Source organism: Coregonus clupeaformis, unplaced genomic scaffold, assembly GCF_020615455.1.
Source record: "Coregonus clupeaformis isolate EN_2021a unplaced genomic scaffold, ASM2061545v1 scaf0398, whole genome shotgun sequence".
NCBI classification, from domain to species: Eukaryota; Metazoa; Chordata; class Actinopteri; order Salmoniformes; family Salmonidae; genus Coregonus; species Coregonus clupeaformis.
In genome coordinates this window covers 125677-146944 of record NW_025533853.1, presented here as the reverse complement: position 1 = coordinate 146944, position 21268 = coordinate 125677, and the positions used below count along the sequence as shown (strand labels likewise).

At 54.6% G+C, this 21268-nt stretch overlaps 1 protein-coding gene across 2 annotated transcripts in view; it reads right to left on the bottom strand.

Annotated features, from left to right (window-relative positions):
• LOC121562535 overlaps positions 1 to 20768 on the bottom strand; it is a 49969-nt gene extending 29201 nt beyond the window's left edge. For both annotated transcript variants that reach the window (XM_045215224.1, XM_045215223.1), the window contains exons 1-2: positions 20674 to 20768; positions 11012 to 11148 (exon numbers count right to left, since the gene is read on the bottom strand). In XM_045215224.1, coding sequence (XP_045071159.1) covers positions 11012 to 11148; positions 20674 to 20685 — 149 coding nt within the window. In that variant the 5' untranslated portion in view covers positions 20686 to 20768. The remainder of the gene's footprint in view (positions 1 to 11011; positions 11149 to 20673) is intronic.
• Positions 20769 to 21268: the final 500 nt, after the last annotated feature.

The following is a 21268-nucleotide window of genomic DNA, read 5'->3' as shown; positions in this document are numbered from 1 at the left end:
TGCCAGACCAATGTTCCCCATGACTAGCCATGCTGCCTGCCAGACCAATGTTCCCCATGACTAGCCATGCCTGCCTGCCAGACCAATGTTCCCCATGACTAGCCATGCTGCCTGCCAGACCAATGTTCCCCATGACTAGCCATGCTGCCTGCCAGACCAATGTTCCCCATGACTAGCCATGCTGCCTGCCAGACCAATGTTCCCCATGACTAGCCATGCTGCCTGCCTGACCAATGTTCCCCATGACTAGCCATGCTGCCTGCCAGACCAATGTTCCCCATGACTAGCCATGCTGCCTGCCTGCCAGACCAATGTTCCCCATGACTAGCCATGCTGCCTGCCTGCCAGACCAATGTTCCCCATGACTAGCCATGCTGCCTGCCAGACCAATGTTCCCCATGACTAGCCATGCTGCCTGCCAGACCAATGTTCCCCATGACTAGCCATGCTGCCTGCCAGACCAATGTTCCCCATGACTAGCCATGCTGCCTGCCAGACCAATGTTCCCCATGACTAGCCATGCTGCCTGCCCAGACCAATGTTCCCCATGACTAGCCATGCTGCCTGCCAGACCAATGTTCCCCATGACTAGCCATGCTGCCTGCCAGACCAATGTTCCCCATGACTAGCCATGCTGCCTGCCAGACCAATGTTCCCCATGACTAGCCATGCTGCCTGCCAGACCAATGTTCCCCATGACTAGCCATGCTGCCTGCCAGACCAATGTTCCCCATGACTAGCCATGCTGCCTGCCAGACCAATGTTCCCCATGACTAGCCATGCTGCCTGCCAGACCAATGTTCCCCATGACTAGCCATGCTGCCTGCCCAGACCAATGTTCCCCATGACTAGCCATGCTGCCTGCCAGACCAATGTTCCCCATGACTAGCCATGCTGCCTGCCTGCCAGACCAATGTTCCCCATGACTAGCCATGCTGCCTGCCAGACCAATGTTCCCCATGACTAGCCATGCTGCCTGCCAGACCAATGTTCCCCATGACTAGCCATGCTGCCTGCCAGACCAATGTTCCCCATGACTAGCCATGCTGCCTGCCAGACCAATGTTCCCCATGACTAGCCATGCTGCCTGCCAGACCAATGTTCCCCATGACTAGCCATGCTGCCTGCCAGACCAATGTTCCCCATGACTAGCCATGCTGCCTGCCCAGACCAATGTTCCCCATGACTAGCCATGCTGCCTGCCTGCCAGACCAATGTTCCCCATGACTAGCCATGCTGCCTGCCTGCCAGACCAATGTTCCCCATGACTAGCCATGCTGCCTGCCAGACCAATGTTCCCCATGACTAGCCATGCTGCCTGCCAGACCAATGTTCCCCATGACTAGCCATGCTGCCTGCCGACCAATGTTCCCCATGACTAGCCATGCTGCCTGCCAGACCAATGTTCCCCATGACTAGCCATGCTGCCTGCCCAGACCAATGTTCCCCATGACTAGCCATGCTGCCTGCCAGACCAATGTTCCCCATGACTAGCCATGCTGCCTGCCCAGACCAATGTTCCCCATGACTAGCCATGCTGCCTGCCTGCCAGACCAATGTTCCCCATGACTAGCCATGCTGCCTGCCCAGACCAATGTTCCCCATGACTAGCCATGCTGCCTGCCTGCCAGACCAATGTTCCCCATGACTAGCCATGCTGCCTGCCCAGACCAATGTTCCCCATGACTAGCCATGCTGCCTGCCAGACCAATGTTCCCCATGACTAGCCATGCTGCCTGCCAGCCAGACCAATGTTCCCCATGACTAGCCATGCTGCCTGCCTGACCAATGTTCCCCATGACTAGCCATGCTGCCTGCCTGCCAGACCAATGTTCCCCATGACTAGCCATGCTGCCTGCCAGACCAATGTTCCCCATGACTAGCCATGCTGCCTGCCAGACCAATGTTCCCCATGACTAGCCATGCTGCCTGCCAGACCAATGTTCCCCATGACTAGCCATGCTGCCTGCCTGCCAGACCAATGTTCCCCATGACTAGCCATGCTGCCTGCCTGCCAGACCAATGTTCCCCATGACTAGCCATGCTGCCTGCCAGACCAATGTTCCCCATGACTAGCCATGCTGCCTGCCAGACCAATGTTCCCCATGACTAGCCATGCTGCCTGCCAGACCAATGTTCCCCATGACTAGCCATGCTGCCTGCCAGACCAATGTTCCCCATGACTAGCCATGCTGCCTGCCAGACCAATGTTCCCCATGACTAGCCATGCTGCCTGCCAGACCAATGTTCCCCATGACTAGCCATGCTGCCTGCCAGACCAATGTTCCCCATGACTAGCCATGCTGCCTGCCAGACCAATGTTCCCCATGACTAGCCATGCTGCCTGCCAGACCAATGTTCCCCATGACTAGCCATGCTGCCTGCCAGACCAATGTTCCCCATGACTAGCCATGCTGCCTGCCAGACCAATGTTCCCCATGACTAGCCATGCTGCCTGCCTGCCAGACCAATGTTCCCCATGACTAGCCATGCTGCCTGCCAGACCAATGTTCCCCATGACTAGCCATGCTGCCTGCCTGCCAGACCAATGTTCCCCATGACTAGCCATGCTGCCTGCCCAGACCAATGTTCCCCATGACTAGCCATGCTGCCTGCCAGACCAATGTTCCCCATGACTAGCCATGCTGCCTGCCAGACCAATGTTCCCCATGACTAGCCATGCTGCCTGCCAGCCAGACCAATGTTCCCCATGACTAGCCATGCTGCCTGCCAGACCAATGTTCCCCATGACTAGCCATGCTGCCTGCCAGACCAATGTTCCCCATGACTAGCCATGCTGCCTGCCTGACCAATGTTCCCCATGACTAGCCATGCTGCCTGCCAGACCAATGTTCCCCATGACTAGCCATGCTGCCTGCCAGACCAATGTTCCCCATGACTAGCCATGCTGCCTGCCAGACCAATGTTCCCCATGACTAGCCATGCTGCCTGCCAGACCAATGTTCCCCATGACTAGCCATGCTGCCTGCCTGCCAGACCAATGTTCCCCATGACTAGCCATGCTGCCTGCCAGACCAATGTTCCCCATGACTAGCCATGCTGCCTGCCAGACCAATGTTCCCCATGACTAGCCATGCTGCCTGCCAGACCAATGTTCCCCATGACTAGCCATGCTGCCTGCCAGACCAATGTCCCCATGACTAGCCATGCTGCCTGCCAGACCAATGTTCCCCATGACTAGCCATGCTGCCTGCCAGACCAATGTTCCCCATGACTAGCCATGCTGCCTGCCTGCCAGACCAATGTTCCCCATGACTAGCCATGCTGCCTGCCTGCCAGACCAATGTTCCCCATGACTAGCCATGCTGCCTGCCAGACCAATGTTCCCCATGACTAGCCATGCTGCCTGCCTGCCAGACCAATGTTCCCCATGACTAGCCATGCTGCCTGCCTGCCAGACCAATGTTCCCCATGACTAGCCATGCTGCCTGCCTGACCAATGTTCCCCATGACTAGCCATGCTGCCTGCCAGACCAATGTTCCCCATGACTAGCCATGCTGCCTGCCCAGACCAATGTTCCCCATGACTAGCCATGCTGCCTGCCAGACCAATGTTCCCCATGACTAGCCATGCTGCCTGCCAGACCAATGTTCCCCATGACTAGCCATGCTGCCTGCCTGACCAATGTTCCCCATGACTAGCCATGCTGCCTGCCTGACCAATGTTCCCCATGACTAGCCATGCTGCCTGCCTGCCAGACCAATGTTCCCCATGACTAGCCATGCTGCCTGCCTGCCAGACCAATGTTCCCCATGACTAGCCATGCTGCCTGCCAGACCAATGTTCCCCATGACTAGCCATGCTGCCTGCCCAGACCAATGTTCCCCATGACTAGCCATGCTGCCTGCCAGACCAATGTTCCCCATGACTAGCCATGCTGCCTGCCAGACCAATGTTCCCCATGACTAGCCATGCTGCCTGCCAGACCAATGTTCCCCATGACTAGCCATGCTGCCTGCCTGCCAGACCAATGTTCCCCATGACTAGCCATGCTGCCTGCCAGACCAATGTTCCCCATGACTAGCCATGCTGCCTGCCTGCCAGACCAATGTTCCCCATGACTAGCCATGCTGCCTGCCAGACCAATGTTCCCCATGACTAGCCATGCTGCCTGCCAGACCAATGTTCCCCATGACTAGCCATGCTGCCTGCCTGCCAGACCAATGTTCCCCATGACTAGCCATGCTGCCTGCCTGACCAATGTTCCCCATGACTAGCCATGCTGCCTGCCAGACCAATGTTCCCCATGACTAGCCATGCTGCCTGCCAGACCAATGTTCCCCATGACTAGCCATGCTGCCTGCCTGCCAGACCAATGTTCCCCATGACTAGCCATGCTGCCTGCCAGCCAGACCAATGTTCCCCATGACTAGCCATGCTGCCTGCCAGACCAATGTTCCCCATGACTAGCCATGCTGCCTGCCTGCCAGACCAATGTTCCCCATGACTAGCCATGCTGCCTGCCCAGACCAATGTTCCCCATGACTAGCCATGCTGCCTGCCAGACCAATGTTCCCCATGACTAGCCATGCTGCCTGCCAGACCAATGTTCCCCATGACTAGCCATGCTGCCTGCCAGCCAGACCAATGTTCCCCATGACTAGCCATGCTGCCTGCCAGACCAATGTTCCCCATGACTAGCCATGCTGCCTGCCAGACCAATGTTCCCCATGACTAGCCATGCTGCCTGCCAGACCAATGTTCCCCATGACTAGCCATGCTGCCTGCCAGACCAATGTTCCCCATGACTAGCCATGCTGCCTGCCAGACCAATGTTCCCCATGACTAGCCATGCTGCCTGCCTGCCAGACCAATGTTCCCCATGACTAGCCATGCTGCCTGCCTGCCAGACCAATGTTCCCCATGACTAGCCATGCTGCCTGCCTGCCAGACCAATGTTCCCCATGACTAGCCATGCTGCCTGCCAGACCAATGTTCCCCATGACTAGCCATGCTGCCTGCCAGACCAATGTTCCCCATGACTAGCCATGCTGCCTGCCAGACCAATGTTCCCCATGACTAGCCATGCTGCCTGCCAGACCAATGTTCCCCATGACTAGCCATGCTGCCTGCCAGACCAATGTTCCCCATGACTAGCCATGCTGCCTGCCAGACCAATGTTCCCCATGACTAGCCATGCTGCCTGCCAGACCAATGTTCCCCATGACTAGCCATGCTGCCTGCCTGCAGACCAATGTTCCCCATGACTAGCCATGCTGCCTGCCAGACCAATGTTCCCCATGACTAGCCATGCTGCCTGCCTGCCAGACCAATGTTCCCCATGACTAGCCATGCTGCCTGCCTGCCAGACCAATGTTCCCCATGACTAGCCATGCTGCCTGCCTGACCAATGTTCCCCATGACTAGCCATGCTGCCTGCCAGACCAATGTTCCCCATGACTAGCCATGCTGCCTGCCCAGACCAATGTTCCCCATGACTAGCCATGCTGCCTGCCAGACCAATGTTCCCCATGACTAGCCATGCTGCCTGCCAGACCAATGTTCCCCATGACTAGCCATGCTGCCTGCCTGACCAATGTTCCCCATGACTAGCCATGCTGCCTGCCTGACCAATGTTCCCCATGACTAGCCATGCTGCCTGCCTGCCAGACCAATGTTCCCCATGACTAGCCATGCTGCCTGCCTGCCAGACCAATGTTCCCCATGACTAGCCATGCTGCCTGCCTGCCAGACCAATGTTCCCCATGACTAGCCATGCTGCCTGCCAGACCAATGTTCCCCATGACTAGCCATGCTGCCTGCCAGACCAATGTTCCCCATGACTAGCCATGCTGCCTGCCAGACCAATGTTCCCCATGACTAGCCATGCTGCCTGCCAGACCAATGTTCCCCATGACTAGCCATGCTGCCTGCCAGACCAATGTTCCCCATGACTAGCCATGCTGCCTGCCAGACCAATGTTCCCCATGACTAGCCATGCTGCCTGCCAGACCAATGTTCCCCATGACTAGCCATGCTGCCTGCCTGCCAGACCAATGTTCCCCATGACTAGCCATGCTGCCTGCCAGACCAATGTTCCCCATGACTAGCCATGCTGCCTGCCAGACCAATGTTCCCCATGACTAGCCATGCTGCCTGCCTGCCAGACCAATGTTCCCCATGACTAGCCATGCTGCCTGCCAGACCAATGTTCCCCATGACTAGCCATGCTGCCTGCCTGCCAGACCAATGTTCCCCATGACTAGCCATGCTGCCTGCCTGACCAATGTTCCCCATGACTAGCCATGCTGCCTGCCAGACCAATGTTCCCCATGACTAGCCATGCTGCCTGCCTGCCAGACCAATGTTCCCCATGACTAGCCATGCTGCCTGCCAGACCAATGTTCCCCATGACTAGCCATGCTGCCTGCCCAGACCAATGTTCCCCATGACTAGCCATGCTGCCTGCCAGACCAATGTTCCCCATGACTAGCCATGCTGCCTGCCAGACCAATGTTCCCCATGACTAGCCATGCTGCCTGCCTGACCAATGTTCCCCATGACTAGCCATGCTGCCTGCCAGACCAATGTTCCCCATGACTAGCCATGCTGCCTGCCAGACCAATGTTCCCCATGACTAGCCATGCTGCCTGCCTGCCAGACCAATGTTCCCCATGACTAGCCATGCTGCCTGCCAGACCAATGTTCCCCATGACTAGCCATGCTGCCTGCCCAGACCAATGTTCCCCATGACTAGCCATGCTGCCTGCCAGACCAATGTTCCCCATGACTAGCCATGCTGCCTGCCCAGACCAATGTTCCCCATGACTAGCCATGCTGCCTGCCAGACCAATGTTCCCCATGACTAGCCATGCTGCCTGCCAGACCAATGTTCCCCATGACTAGCCATGCTGCCTGCCTGACCAATGTTCCCCATGACTAGCCATGCTGCCTGCCAGACCAATGTTCCCCATGACTAGCCATGCTGCCTGCCAGACCAATGTTCCCCATGACTAGCCATGCTGCCTGCCTGCCAGACCAATGTTCCCCATGACTAGCCATGCTGCCTGCCTGCCAGACCAATGTTCCCCATGACTAGCCATGCTGCCTGCCTGCCAGACCAATGTTCCCCATGACTAGCCATGCTGCCTGCCTGCCAGACCAATGTTCCCCATGACTAGCCATGCTGCCTGCCTGCCAGACCAATGTTCCCCATGACTAGCCATGCTGCCTGCCTGCCAGACCAATGTTCCCCATGACTAGCCATGCTGCCTGCCTGCCAGACCAATGTTCCCCATGACTAGCCATGCTGCCTGCCAGACCAATGTTCCCCATGACTAGCCATGCTGCCTGCCAGACCAATGTTCCCCATGACTAGCCATGCTGCCTGCCAGACCAATGTTCCCCATGACTAGCCATGCTGCCTGCCAGACCAATGTTCCCCATGACTAGCCATGCTGCCTGCCAGACCAATGTTCCCCATGACTAGCCATGCTGCCTGCCAGACCAATGTTCCCCATGACTAGCCATGCTGCCTGCCAGACCAATGTTCCCCATGACTAGCCATGCTGCCTGCCAGACCAATGTTCCCCATGACTAGCCATGCTGCCTGCCTGACCAATGTTCCCCATGACTAGCCATGCTGCCTGCCAGACCAATGTTCCCCATGACTAGCCATGCTGCCTGCCAGACCAATGTTCCCCATGACTAGCCATGCTGCCTGCCAGACCAATGTTCCCCATGACTAGCCATGCTGCTGTCTACGATGTTTTCTAGATTACCCATGTGGCATGACTCTTCTGTCGCAGTTTGCAGCAGCACCGACAGCTACGACAACTGGGTCAGAGTTCCCAAACGGAACAATATGACCAGTCAAGCCAACCTGTTTCTGCTCACTGATCCGACACATTGCATAAAGTCAGCTGCGTGAAATAGGATTGATTTCTATCTCTTGCGATGCAACGCAACCAAGTTGCAGGCCCAAAAAAAAAAATGTTTTGGGGGGGGTGACAGAGCGCAACCCAGATGCAACTATGTGCAAGCAACATAAATTGCGTCCACATCATGTGACATCAGCTTAAGCCTAGCAATTACTGAATCCAAATATCCCTGTTTGTTAATTCATCCTAAAAACATCTGTTTGTAAATCCAGGAACAAGAGGTCTGAAATGACAGAGCAGAGAGAGTATCTGGGGCGACATGGGTCGGCTATTATCTCTACCTCTGGTACCGTCAGCAGAGAGAGTATCTGGGGAGACATGGGTCGGCTATTATCTCTACCTCTGGTACCGTCAGCAGAGAGAGTATCTGGGGAGACATGGGTCAGCTATTATCTCTACCTCTGGTACCGTCAGCAGAGAGAGTATCTGGGGAGACATGGGTCAGCTATCATCTCTACCTCTGGTACCGTCAGCAGAGAGAGTATCTGGGGAGACATGGGTCAGCTATCATCTCTACCTCTGGTACCGTCAGCAGAGAGAGTATCTGGGGAGACATGGGTCGGCTATTATCTCTACCTCTGGTACCGTCAGCAGAGAGAGTATCTGGGGAGACATGGGTCAGCTATTATCTCTACCTGTTACCGTCAGCAGAGAGAGTATCTGGGGAGACATGGGTCAGCTATTATCTCTACCTCTGGTACCGTCAGCAGAGAGAGTATCTGGGGAGACATGGGTCAGCTATTATCTCTACCTCTGGTACCGTCAGCAGAGAGAGTATCTGGGGAGACATGGGTCAGCTATCATCTCTACCTGGTACCGTCAGCAGAGAGAGTATCTGGGGAGACATGGGTCGGCTATTATCTCTACCTGGTACCGTCAGCAGAGAGAGTATCTGGGGAGACATGGGTCAGCTATTATCTCTACCTCTGGTACCGTCAGCAGAGAGAGTATCTGGGGAGACATGGGTCGGCTATTATCTCTACCTCTGGTACCGTCAGCAGAGAGAGTATCTGGGGAGACATGGGTCGGCTATTATCTCTACCTGGTACCGTCAGCAGAGAGAGTATCTGGGGAGACATGGGTCAGCTATTATCTCTACCTGGTACCGTCAGCAGAGAGAGTATCTGGGGAGACATGGGTCAGCTATTATCTCTACCTCTGGTACCGTCAGCAGAGAGAGTATCTGGGGAGACATGGGTCAGCTATTATCTCTACCTCTGGTACCGTCAGCAGAGAGAGTATCTGGGGAGACATGGGTCAGCTATTATCTCTACCTCTGGTACCGTCAGCAGAGAGAGTATCTGGGGAGACATGGGTCAGCTATTATCTCTACCTCTGGTACCGTCAGCAGAGAGAGTATCTGGGGAGACATGGGTCGGCTATTATCTCTACCTCTGGTACCGTCAGCAGAGAGAGTATCTGGGGAGACATGGGTCGGCTATTATCTCTACCTCTGGTACCGTCAGCAGAGAGAGTATCTGGGGAGACATGGGTCAGCTATTATCTCTACCTGGTACCGTCAGCAGAGAGAGTATCTGGGGAGACATGGGTCAGCTATTATCTCTACCTGGTACCGTCAGCAGAGAGAGTATCTGGGGAGACATGGGTCAGCTATTATCTCTACCTCTGGTACCGTCAGCAGAGAGAGTATCTGGGGAGACATGGGTCAGCTATTATCTCTACCTGGTACCGTCAGCAGAGAGAGTATCTGGGGAGACATGGGTCAGCTATCATCTCTACCTGGTACCGTCAGCAGAGAGAGTATCTGGGGAGACATGGGTCAGCTATTATCTCTACCCCTGGTACCGTCAGCAGAGAGAGTATCTGGGGAGACATGGGTCAGCTATTATCTCTACCTCTGGTACCGTCAGCAGAGAGAGTATCTGGGGAGACATGGGTCGGCTATTATCTCTACCTCTGGTACCGTCAGCAGAGAGAGTATCTGGGGAGACATGGGTCAGCTATTATCTCTACCTCTGGTACCGTCAGCAGAGAGAGTATCTGGGGAGACATGGGTCGGCTATTATCTCTACCTCTGGTACCGTCAGCAGAGAGAGTATCTGGGGGAGACATGGGTCAGCTATTATCTCTACCTGGTACCGTCAGCAGAGAGAGTATCTGGGGAGACATGGGTCAGCTATTATCTCTACCTGGTACCGTCAGCAGAGAGAGTATCTGGGGAGACATGGGTCAGCTATTATCTCTACCTCTGGTACCGTCAGCAGAGAGAGTATCTGGGGAGACATGGGTCGGCTATTATCTCTACCTGGTACCGTCAGCAGAGAGAGTATCTGGGGAGACATGGGTCAGCTATTATCTCTACCTCTGGTACCGTCAGCAGAGAGAGTATCTGGGGAGACATGGGTCGGCTATTATCTCTACCTCTGGTACCGTCAGCAGAGAGAGTATCTGGGGAGACATGGGTCGGCTATTATCTCTACCTCTGGTACCGTCAGCAGAGAGAGTATCTGGGGAGACATGGGTCAGCTATCATCTCTACCTCTGGTACCGTCAGCAGAGAGAGTATCTGGGGAGACATGGGTCGGCTATTATCTCTACCTCTGGTACCGTCAGCAGAGAGAGTATCTGGGGAGACATGGGTCAGCTATTATCTCTACCTCTGGTACCATCAGCAGAGAGAGTATCTGGGGAGACATGGGTCAGCTATTATCTCTACCTCTGGTACCGTCAGCAGAGAGAGTATCTGGGGAGACATGGGTCGGCTATTATCTCTACCTCTGGTACCGTCAGCAGAGAGAGTATCTGGGGAGACATGGGTCGGCTATTATCTCTACCTCTGGTACCGTCAGCAGAGAGAGTATCTGGGGAGACATGGGTCAGCTATTATCTCTACCTCTGGTACCGTCAGCAGAACTCTGTTGGAGCATGTAAGGACGCAACATGATCAACTGCCAGAGTCAAGAGTAAAAGCACTGATCTAGGATCAGGCCCCCCCCCCCTGTCCTTGTAAATCGTATTAAATTGTGATCTAAAAAGGGGAAAACGGATCCTAAAATCACCACTCCCAACTCTGAAATTCTTGATCCATCCGGCCCCTGACGTAGAACACGGACAGGTATGAAGTGTGTTGAAAAGTGAAGAGCCTCACCACAGGCAATTCATGTCTCCTCTGTGCAGTTGCTGAGAGAGGAAGGCTCTGCAGAGGGCCAGCAGAGTCTCATCTCTCTCCTCACTCTCCGTGTTACACACGATATCCACCGCATCCTTACCGTCGATGGCAGACATCTACAGGTTAGAGAGAGAGAGAGAGAGAGAAGAAATGGTGAGATCATTCAAGCATTTATACCGTAGATTCCAGTGGTGTAGTGGACGGCGAACGCAGGTCAACGCCGTTTACGTACTTTCTTTTTTGTTGCGCTAGTGTTTACCCACCTTTTGCAACAACAAAAAAATGCATTCAAAGTATAGGGAGTATTACATTACTCACAGCGAACGGTGATCAGAGTTTACCCACCTATTTCTCCCACTACATCACTGGTAGATTCCTAATGAGATCACCCAAGACATAGCGATGTAAACAGATAATAAAAAGACATGAGAGTACTGGTCAAATATCGCTTTAATAATACCACCCACCCCCATACCGGACCTACCACCCACCCCCATACCGGACCAACCACCCACCCCCATACCGGACCTACGAAGCCTTCCAGTCAATAATACCACCCACCCCCATACCGGACCTACGAAGCCTTCCAGTCAATAATACCACCCACCCCCCCCATACCGGACCTACGAAGCCTTCCAGTCAATAATACCACCCACCCACCCCCATACCGGACCTACGAAGCCTTCCAGTCAATAATACCACCCCCCATACCGGACCTACGAAGCCTTCCAGTCAATAATACCAACCACCCACCCCCATACCGGACCTACGAAGCCTTCCAGTCAATAATACCACCCACCCACCCCCATACCGGACCTACGAAGCCTTCCAGTCAATAATACCACCCACCCACCCCCATACCGGACCTACGAAGCCTTCCAGTCAATAATACCACCCACCCCCATACCGGACCTACGAAGCCTTCCAGTCAATAATACCACCCACCCCCCCCATACCGGACCTACGAAGCCTTCCAGTCAATAATACCACCCACCCCCCCATACCGGACCTCACGAAGCCTTCCAGTCAATAATACCACCCACCCCCCATACCGGACCTCACGAAGCCTTCCAGTCAATAATACCACCCACCCCCATACCGGACCTACGAAGCCTTCCAGTCAATAATACCAACCACCCACCCCCATACCGGACCTACGAAGCCTTCCAGTCAATAATACCACCCACCCACCCACCCCCATACCGGACCTACGAAGCCTTCCAGTCAATAATACCACCCACCCCCCATACCGGACCTACGAAGCCTTCCAGTCAATAATACCACCCACCCCCATACCGGACCTACGAAGCCTTCCAGTCAATAATACCACCCACCCCCCTACCGGACCTACGAAGCCTTCCAGTCAATAATACCAACCACCCACCCCCCATACCGGACCTACGAAGCCTTCCAGTCAATAATACCAACCACCCACCCCCATACCGGACCTACGAAGCCTTCCAGTCAATAATACCACCCACCCACCCCCCATACCGGACCTCACGAAGCCTTCCAGTCAATAATACCACCCACCCACCCCCCATACCGGACCTACGAAGCCTTCCAGTCAATAATACCACCCACCCACCCCCATACCGGACCTACGAAGCCTTCCAGTCAATAATACCACCCACCCACCCCCATACCGGACCTACGAAGCCTTCCAGTCAATAATACCACCCACCCCCCATACCGGACCTACGAAGCCTTCCAGTCAATAATACCACCCACCCCCCCCATACCGGACCTACGAAGCCTTCCAGTCAATAATACCACCCACCCCCCATACCGGACCTACGAAGCCTTCCAGTCAATAATACCACCCACCCACCCCCATACCGGACCTACGAAGCCTTCCAGTCAATAATACCACCCACCCACCCCCATACCGGACCTCACGAAGGCTTCCAGTCAATAATACCACCCACCCCCCATACCGGACCTACGAAGCCTTCCAGTCAATAATACCACCCACCCCCCATACCGGACCTACGAAGCCTTCCAGTCAATAATACCACCCCCCATACCGGACCTACGAAGCCTTCCAGTCAATAATACCACCCCCCATACCGGACCTCACGAAGCCTTCCAGTCAATAATACCACCCCCCCATACCGGACCTACGAAGCCTTCCAGTCAATAATACCACCCACCCCCCATACCGGACCTACGAAGCCTTCCAGTCAATAATACCACCCACCCACCCCCATACCGGACCTCACGAAGCCTTCCAGTCAATAATACCACCCACCCCCCCCATACCGGACCTACGAAGCCTTCCAGTCAATAATACCACCCACCCACCCCCATACCGGACCTACGAAGCCTTCCAGTCAATAATACCACCCACCCCCCATACCGGACCTACGAAGCCTTCCAGTCAATAATACCACCCACCCACCCCCATACCGGACCTACGAAGCCTTCCAGTCAATAATACCACCCACCCACCCCCATACCGGACCTACGAAGCCTTCCAGTCAATAATACCAACCACCCCCCATACCGGACCTACGAAGCCTTCCAGTCAATAATACCACCCCCCCCCATACCGGACCCTACGAAGCCTTCCAGTCAATAATACCACCCACCCCCCATACCGGACCTACGAAGCCTTCCAGTCAATAATACCACCCACCCACCCCCATACCGGACCTACGAAGCCTTCCAGTCAATAATACCACCCACCCACCCCCCATACCGGACCTACGAAGCCTTCCAGTCAATAATACCACCCACCCACCCCCCATACCGGACCTCACGAAGCCTTCCAGTCAATAATACCACCCACCCCCCATACCGGACCTACGAGCCTTCCAGTCAATAATACCACCCACCCCCCATACCGGACCTACGAAGCCTTCCAGTCAATAATACCACCCACCCACCCCCCATACCGGACCTACGAAGCCTTCCAGTCAATAATACCACCCACCCCCCCCATACCGGACCTACGAAGCCTTCCAGTCAATAATACCACCCACCCCCCCATACCGGACCTACGAAGCCTTCCAGTCAATAATACCACCCACCCCCCATACCGGACCTACGAAGCCTTCCAGTCAATAATACCACCCACCCCCATACCGGACCTACGAAGCCTTCCAGTCAATAATACCACCCACCCCCCCATACCGGACCTACGAAGCCTTCCAGTCAATAATACCACCCACCCCCCCCATACCGGACCTACGAAGCCTTCCAGTCAATAATACCAACCACCCACCCCCATACCGGACCTACGAAGCCTTCCAGTCAATAATACCACCCACCCACCCACCCCCCATACCGGACCTACGAAGCCTTCCAGTCAATAATACCACCCACCCCCCCATACCGGACCTACGAAGCCTTCCAGTCAATAATACCACCCACCCACCCCCATACCGGACCTCACGAAGCCTTCCAGTCAATAATACCACCCACCCCCCCCATACCGGACCTACGAAGCCTTCCAGTCAATAATACCAACCACCCACCCCCATACCGGACCTACGAAGCCTTCCAGTCAATAATACCAACCACCCACCCCCATACCGGACCTACGAAGCCTTCCAGTCAATAATACCACCACCCACCCCCATACCGGACCTACGAAGCCTTCCAGTCAATAATACCACCCACCCACCCCCATACCGGACCTACGAAGCCTTCCAGTCAATAATACCACCCACCCACCCCCCATACCGGACCTCACGAAGCCTTCCAGTCAATAATACCACCCACCCACCCCCATACCGGACCTACGAAGCCTTCCAGTCAATAATACCACCCACCCCCATACCGGCCCTACGAAGCCTTCCAGTCAATAATACCACCCACCCCCCATACCGGACCTACGAAGCCTTCCAGTCAATAATACCACCCACCCCCCATACCGGACCTACGAAGCCTTCCAGTCAATAATACCACCCACCCACCCCCATACCGGACCTACGAAGCCTTCCAGTCAATAATACCACCCACCCACCCCCATACCGGACCTACGAAGCCTTCCAGTCAATAATACCACCCACCCCCCCATACCGGACCTACGAAGCCTTCCAGTCAATAATACCACCCACCCCCCATACCGGACCTACGAAGCCTTCCAGTCAATAATACCACCCACCCCCCCATACCGGACCTCACGAAGCCTTCCAGTCAATAATACCACCCACCCCCATACCGGACCTACGAAGCCTTCCAGTCAATAATACCACCCACCCACCCCATACCGGACCTACGAAGCCTTCCAGTCAATAATACCACCCACCCCCCATACCGGACCTACGAAGCCTTCCAGTCAATAATACCACCCACCCCCCATACCGGACTCTACGAAGCCTTCCAGTCAATAATACCAACCACCCACCCCCATACCGGACCTACGAAGCCTTCCAGTCAATAATACCAACCACCCACCCCCATACCGGACCTCACGAAGCCTTCCAGTCAATAATACCAACCACCCACCCCCCATACCGGACCTACGAAGCCTTCCAGTCAATAATACCACCCACCCACCCCCATACCGGACCTACGAAGCCTTCCAGTCAATAATACCACCCACCCACCCCCATACCGGACCTCACGAAGCCTTCCAGTCAATAATACCACCCACCCACCCCCCATACCGGACCTACGAAGCCTTCCAGTCAATAATACCACCCACCCACCCCCATACCGGACCCACGAAGCCTTCCAGTCAATAATACCACCCACCCCCATACCGGACCTACGAAGCCTTCCAGTCAATAATACCAACCACCCCCCCATACCGGACCTACGAAGCCTTCCAGTCAATAATACCACCCACCCCCCCATACCGGACCTACGAAGCCTTCCAGTCAATAATACCACCCACCCCCCCCCCATACCGGACCTACGAAGCCTTCCAGTCAATAATACCACCCACCCACCCCCATACCGGACCTACGAAGCCTTCCAGTCAATAATACCACCCACCCCCCATACCGGACCTACGAAGCCTTCCAGTCAATAATACCACCCACCCCCCATACCAGACCTACGAAGCCTTCCAGTCAATAATACCACCCACCCCCCATACCGGACCTACGAAGCCTTCCAGTCAATAATACCACCCACCCCCATACCGGACCTACGAAGCCTTCCAGTCAATAATACCACCCACCCCCATACCGGACCTACGAAGCCTTCCAGTCAATAATACCACCCACCCCCCATACCGGACCTACGAAGCCTTCCAGTCAATAATACCACCCACCCACCCCCCATACCGGACCTACGAAGCCTTCCAGTCAATAATACCACCCACCCCCCCCATACCGGACCTACGAAGCCTTCCAGTCAATAATACCAACCACCCACCCCCATACCGGACCTACGAAGCCTTCCAGTCAATAATACCACCCACCCCCATACCGGACCTACGAAGCCTTCCAGTCAATAATACCACCCACCCACCCCCATACCGGACCTACGAAGCCTTCCAGTCAATAATACCACCCACCCACCCCCCATACCGGACCTACGAAGCCTTCCAGTCAATAATACCACCCACCCCCATACCGGACCTACGAAGCCTTCCAGTCAATAATACCACCCACCCCCCATACCGGACCTACGAAGCCTTCCAGTCAATAATACCACCCACCCCCATACGGACCAACCACCCACCCCCCATACCGGACCTACGAAGCCTTCCAGTCAATAATACCACCCACCCCCATACCGGACCTACGAAGCCTTCCAGTCAATAATACCACCCACCCCCCATACCGGACCTCACGAAGCCTTCCAGTCAATAATACCACACCACCCCCATACCGGACCTACGAAGCCTTCCAGTCAATAATACCACCCACCCACCCCCCATACCGGACCTACGAAGCCTTCCAGTCAATAATACCACCCACCCACCCCCATACCGGACCTACGAAGCCTTCCAGTCAATAATACCAACCACCCACCCCCATACCGGACCTACGAAGCCTTCCAGTCAATAATACCAACCACCCACCCCCCATACCGGACCTACGAAGCCTTCCAGTCAATAATACCACCCACCCACCCCCATACCGGACCTACGAAGCCTTCCAGTCAATAATACCACCCACCCCCCATACCGGACCTACGAAGCCTTCCAGTCAATAATACCACCCACCCCCCATACCGGACCTACGAAGCCTTCCAGTCAATAATACCACCCACCCCACCCCCATACCGGACCTACGAAGCCTTCCAGTCAATAATACCAACCACCCACCCCCATACCGGACCTACGAAGCCTTCCAGTCAATAATACCACCCACCCCCCCCCCATACCGGACCTACGAAGCCTTCCAGTCAATAATACCACCCACCCACCCCCCCATACCGGACCTACGAAGCCTTCCAGTCAATAATACCACCCACCCCCATACCGGACCTACGAAGCCTTCCAGTCAATAATACCACCCACCCCCATACCGGACCTACGAAGCCTTCCAGTCAATAATACCACCCACCCCCATACCGGACCAACCACCCACCCCCATACCGGACCTACGAAGCCTTCCAGTCAATAATACCACCCACCCCCATACCGGACCTACGAAGCCTTCCAGTCAATAATACCACCCACCCACCCCCATACCGGACCTACGAAGCCTTCCAGTCAATAATACCACCCACCCACCCCCCATACCGGACCTACGAAGCCTTCCAGTCAATAATACCAACCACCCACCCCCATACCGGACCTACGAAGCCTTCCAGTCAATAATACCAACCACCCCCATACCGGACCTACGAAGCCTTCCAGTCAATAATACCACCCACCCCCATACCGGACCTACGAAGCCTTCCAGTCAATAATACCAACCACCCCCCATACCGGACCTACGAAGCCTTCCAGTCAATAATACCAACCACCCACCCCCATACCGGACCTACGAAGCCTTCCAGTCAATAATACCACCCACCCCCATACCGGACCAACCACCCACCCCCATACCGGACCAACCACCCACCCCCATACCGGACCTACGAAGCCTTCCAGTCAATAATACCAACCACCCACCCCCATACCGGACCTACGAAGCCTTCCAGTCAATAATACCAACCACCCACCCCCATACCGGACCTACGAAGCCTTCCAGTCAATAATACCACCCACCCCCATACCGGACCTACGAAGCCTTCCAGTCAATAATACCACCCACCCACCCCCATACCGGACCTACGAAGCCTTCCAGTCAATAATACCACCCACCCCCCATACCGGACCTACGAAGCCTTCCAGTCAATAATACCACCCACCCCCCATACCGGACCAACCACCCACCCCCATACCGGACCTCACGAAGCCTTCCAGTCAATAATACCACCCACCCCCATACCGACCCCTACCACGAAGCCTTCCAGTCAATAATACCACCCACCCCCCATACCGGACCTACGAAGCCTTCCAGTCAATAATACCACCCACCCACCCCCCATACCGGACCTCACGAAGCCTTCCAGTCAATAATACCACCCACCCACCCCCCATACCGGACCTCACGAAGCCTTCCAGTCAATAATACCAACCACCCACCCCCATACCGGACTCTACGAAGCCTTCCAGTCAATAATACCACCCACCCCCATACCGGACCTACGAAGCCTTCCAGTCAATAATACCACCCACCCCCATACCGGACCTACGAAGCCTTCCAGTCAATAATACCACCCACCCACCCCCATACCGGACCCTACGAAGCCTTCCAGTCAATAATACCACCCACCCACCCCCCATACCGGACCTACGAAGCCTTCCAGTCAATAATACCACCCACCCCACCCCCATACCGGACCTCACGAAGCCTTCCAGTCAATAATACCACCCACCCACCCCCATACCGGACCTACGAAGCCTTCCAGTCAATAATACCACCCACCCCCCCCATACCGGACCTACGAAGCCTTCCAGTCAATAATACCAACCACCCACCCCCATACCGGACCTACGAAGCCTTCCAGTCAATAATACCACCCACCCACCCCCCATACCGGACCTACGAAGCCTTCCAGTCAATAATACCACCCACCCACCCCCATACCGGACCTACGAAGCCTTCCAGTCAATAATACCACCCACCCCCCATACCGGACCTACGAAGCCTTCCAGTCAATAATACCACCCACCCCCTACCCCATACCGGACCTACGAAGCCTTCCAGTCAATAATACCACCCACCCCCCATACCGGACCTACGAAGCCTTCCAGTCAATAATACCACCCACCCACCCCCATACCGGACCTACGAAGCCTTCCAGTCAATAATACCACCCACCCCCCATACCGGACCTACGAAGCCTTCCAGTCAATAATACCACCCACCCCCATACCGGACCCACGAAGCCTTCCAGTCAATAATACCACCACCCCCATCCGGACCTACGAAGCCTTCCAGTCAATAATACCACCCACCCCCATACCAGACCTACGAAGCCTTCCAGTCAATAATACCACCCACCCCCATACCGGACCTACGAAGCCTTCCAGTCAATAATACCACCCACCCCCATACCGGACCTACGAAGCCTTCCAGTCAATAATACCACCCACCCCCATACCGGACCTACGAAGCCTTCCAGTCAATAATACCACCCACCCCCCATACCGGACCTACGAAGCCTTCCAGTCAATAATACCACCCACCCCCCATACCGGACCTACGAAGCCTTCCAGTCAATAATACCACCCACCCCCATACCGGACCTACGAAGCCTTCCAGTCAATAATACCAACCACCCACCCCCATACCGGACCTACGAAGCCTTCCAGTCAATAATACCAACCACCCACCCCCATACCGGACCTACGAAGCCTTCCAGTCAATAATACCAACCACCCACCCCCATACCGGACCTACGAAGCCTTCCAGTCAATAATACCAACCACCCACCCCCATACCGGACCTACGAAGCCTTCCAAACAAGGGAAGAAGGCAGCAACTCCAGAAGAAGGACCGCAACAGCCACATTTATGAATTTAACAAAACACACAATCTTTGTCAAAACCTTCTTCCCTCACCTCCTTGTGCATGAGAGGAGAACTGGTGAGATCCTCCTCCCATCTCTACTGTAGATCCTAGCTAGCACATCAGTTACTGTAAAATACTCCCATCTCTACTGTAGATCCTAGCTAGCACATCAGTTACTGTAAAATACTCCCATCTCTACTGTAGATCCTAGCTAGCACATCAGTTACTGTAAAATACTCCCATCTCTACTGTAGATCCTAGCTAGCACATCAGTTACTGTAAAATACTCCCATCTCTACTGTAGATCCTAGCTAGCACATCAGTTACTGTAAATACTCCCATCTACTGTAGATCATAGCTAGCACATCAGTTACTGTAAATACTCCCATCTCTACTGTAGATCCTAGCTAGCACATCAGTTACTGTAAAATACTCCCATCTCTACCGTAGATCCTAGCTAGCACATCAGTGACTGTAAAATACTCCCATCTCTACTGTAGATCCTAGCTATCAGTTACTGTAAAATACTCCCATCTCTACTGTAGATCCTAGCTATCAGTTACTGTAAAATACTCCCAGCAGTCATCAGCCCTTCCAAACATTTTACATTTAGCAGGTGCTCTAATCCAGAACCCAGGAATCCAAATGACCAAACGCTTGTCCCCTCACCTCTTGGTGCATACGGTGGGAGAGCGATGCCTTCAGGAGACAGGTGAGGTAGGCCTGCAGGGAAGAACAGGTGTCGTCCGGCCACGGGGTGCTGAGCGCAGGTCTTGGCCAGGACCACAGCCTCGGTGAACATCTCACTGGAGAGCAGGTAACGAACACGCAGCTCAAAGAACACTGGTACCTCTGAGTCTATATACCTGTCCACTGGAGAGAGAGAGAGAGACCAGACAAGGGTCAGTGGTGCATCCCAAATGTCACCCTATATAGGGCACTACGTTTGACCAGAGCCCTATGGGCCTGTACCTGTCCACTGGAGAGAGGAAGGCAGAAAGAGAGCGTTGTTATACACCGGTAAATATTCAGTCCACAGAGACAGCATCCTCTAGTTAACTGACTCATGTCATTATAGATGGAGGACTCCGGAGCAGACATTTACAGAACAACTGATTTACATAACAGATTTCTATAGTCAGTAGACCTAATACAACATAACAGATTTCTATAGTCAGTAGGCCCTCTCTTCACCTTCATCCCGGGGTAGTTGTGAGTCCTTCAGGATGGCCTGTAGTATGGGGCTGGTCCATGGCCCCTTCTC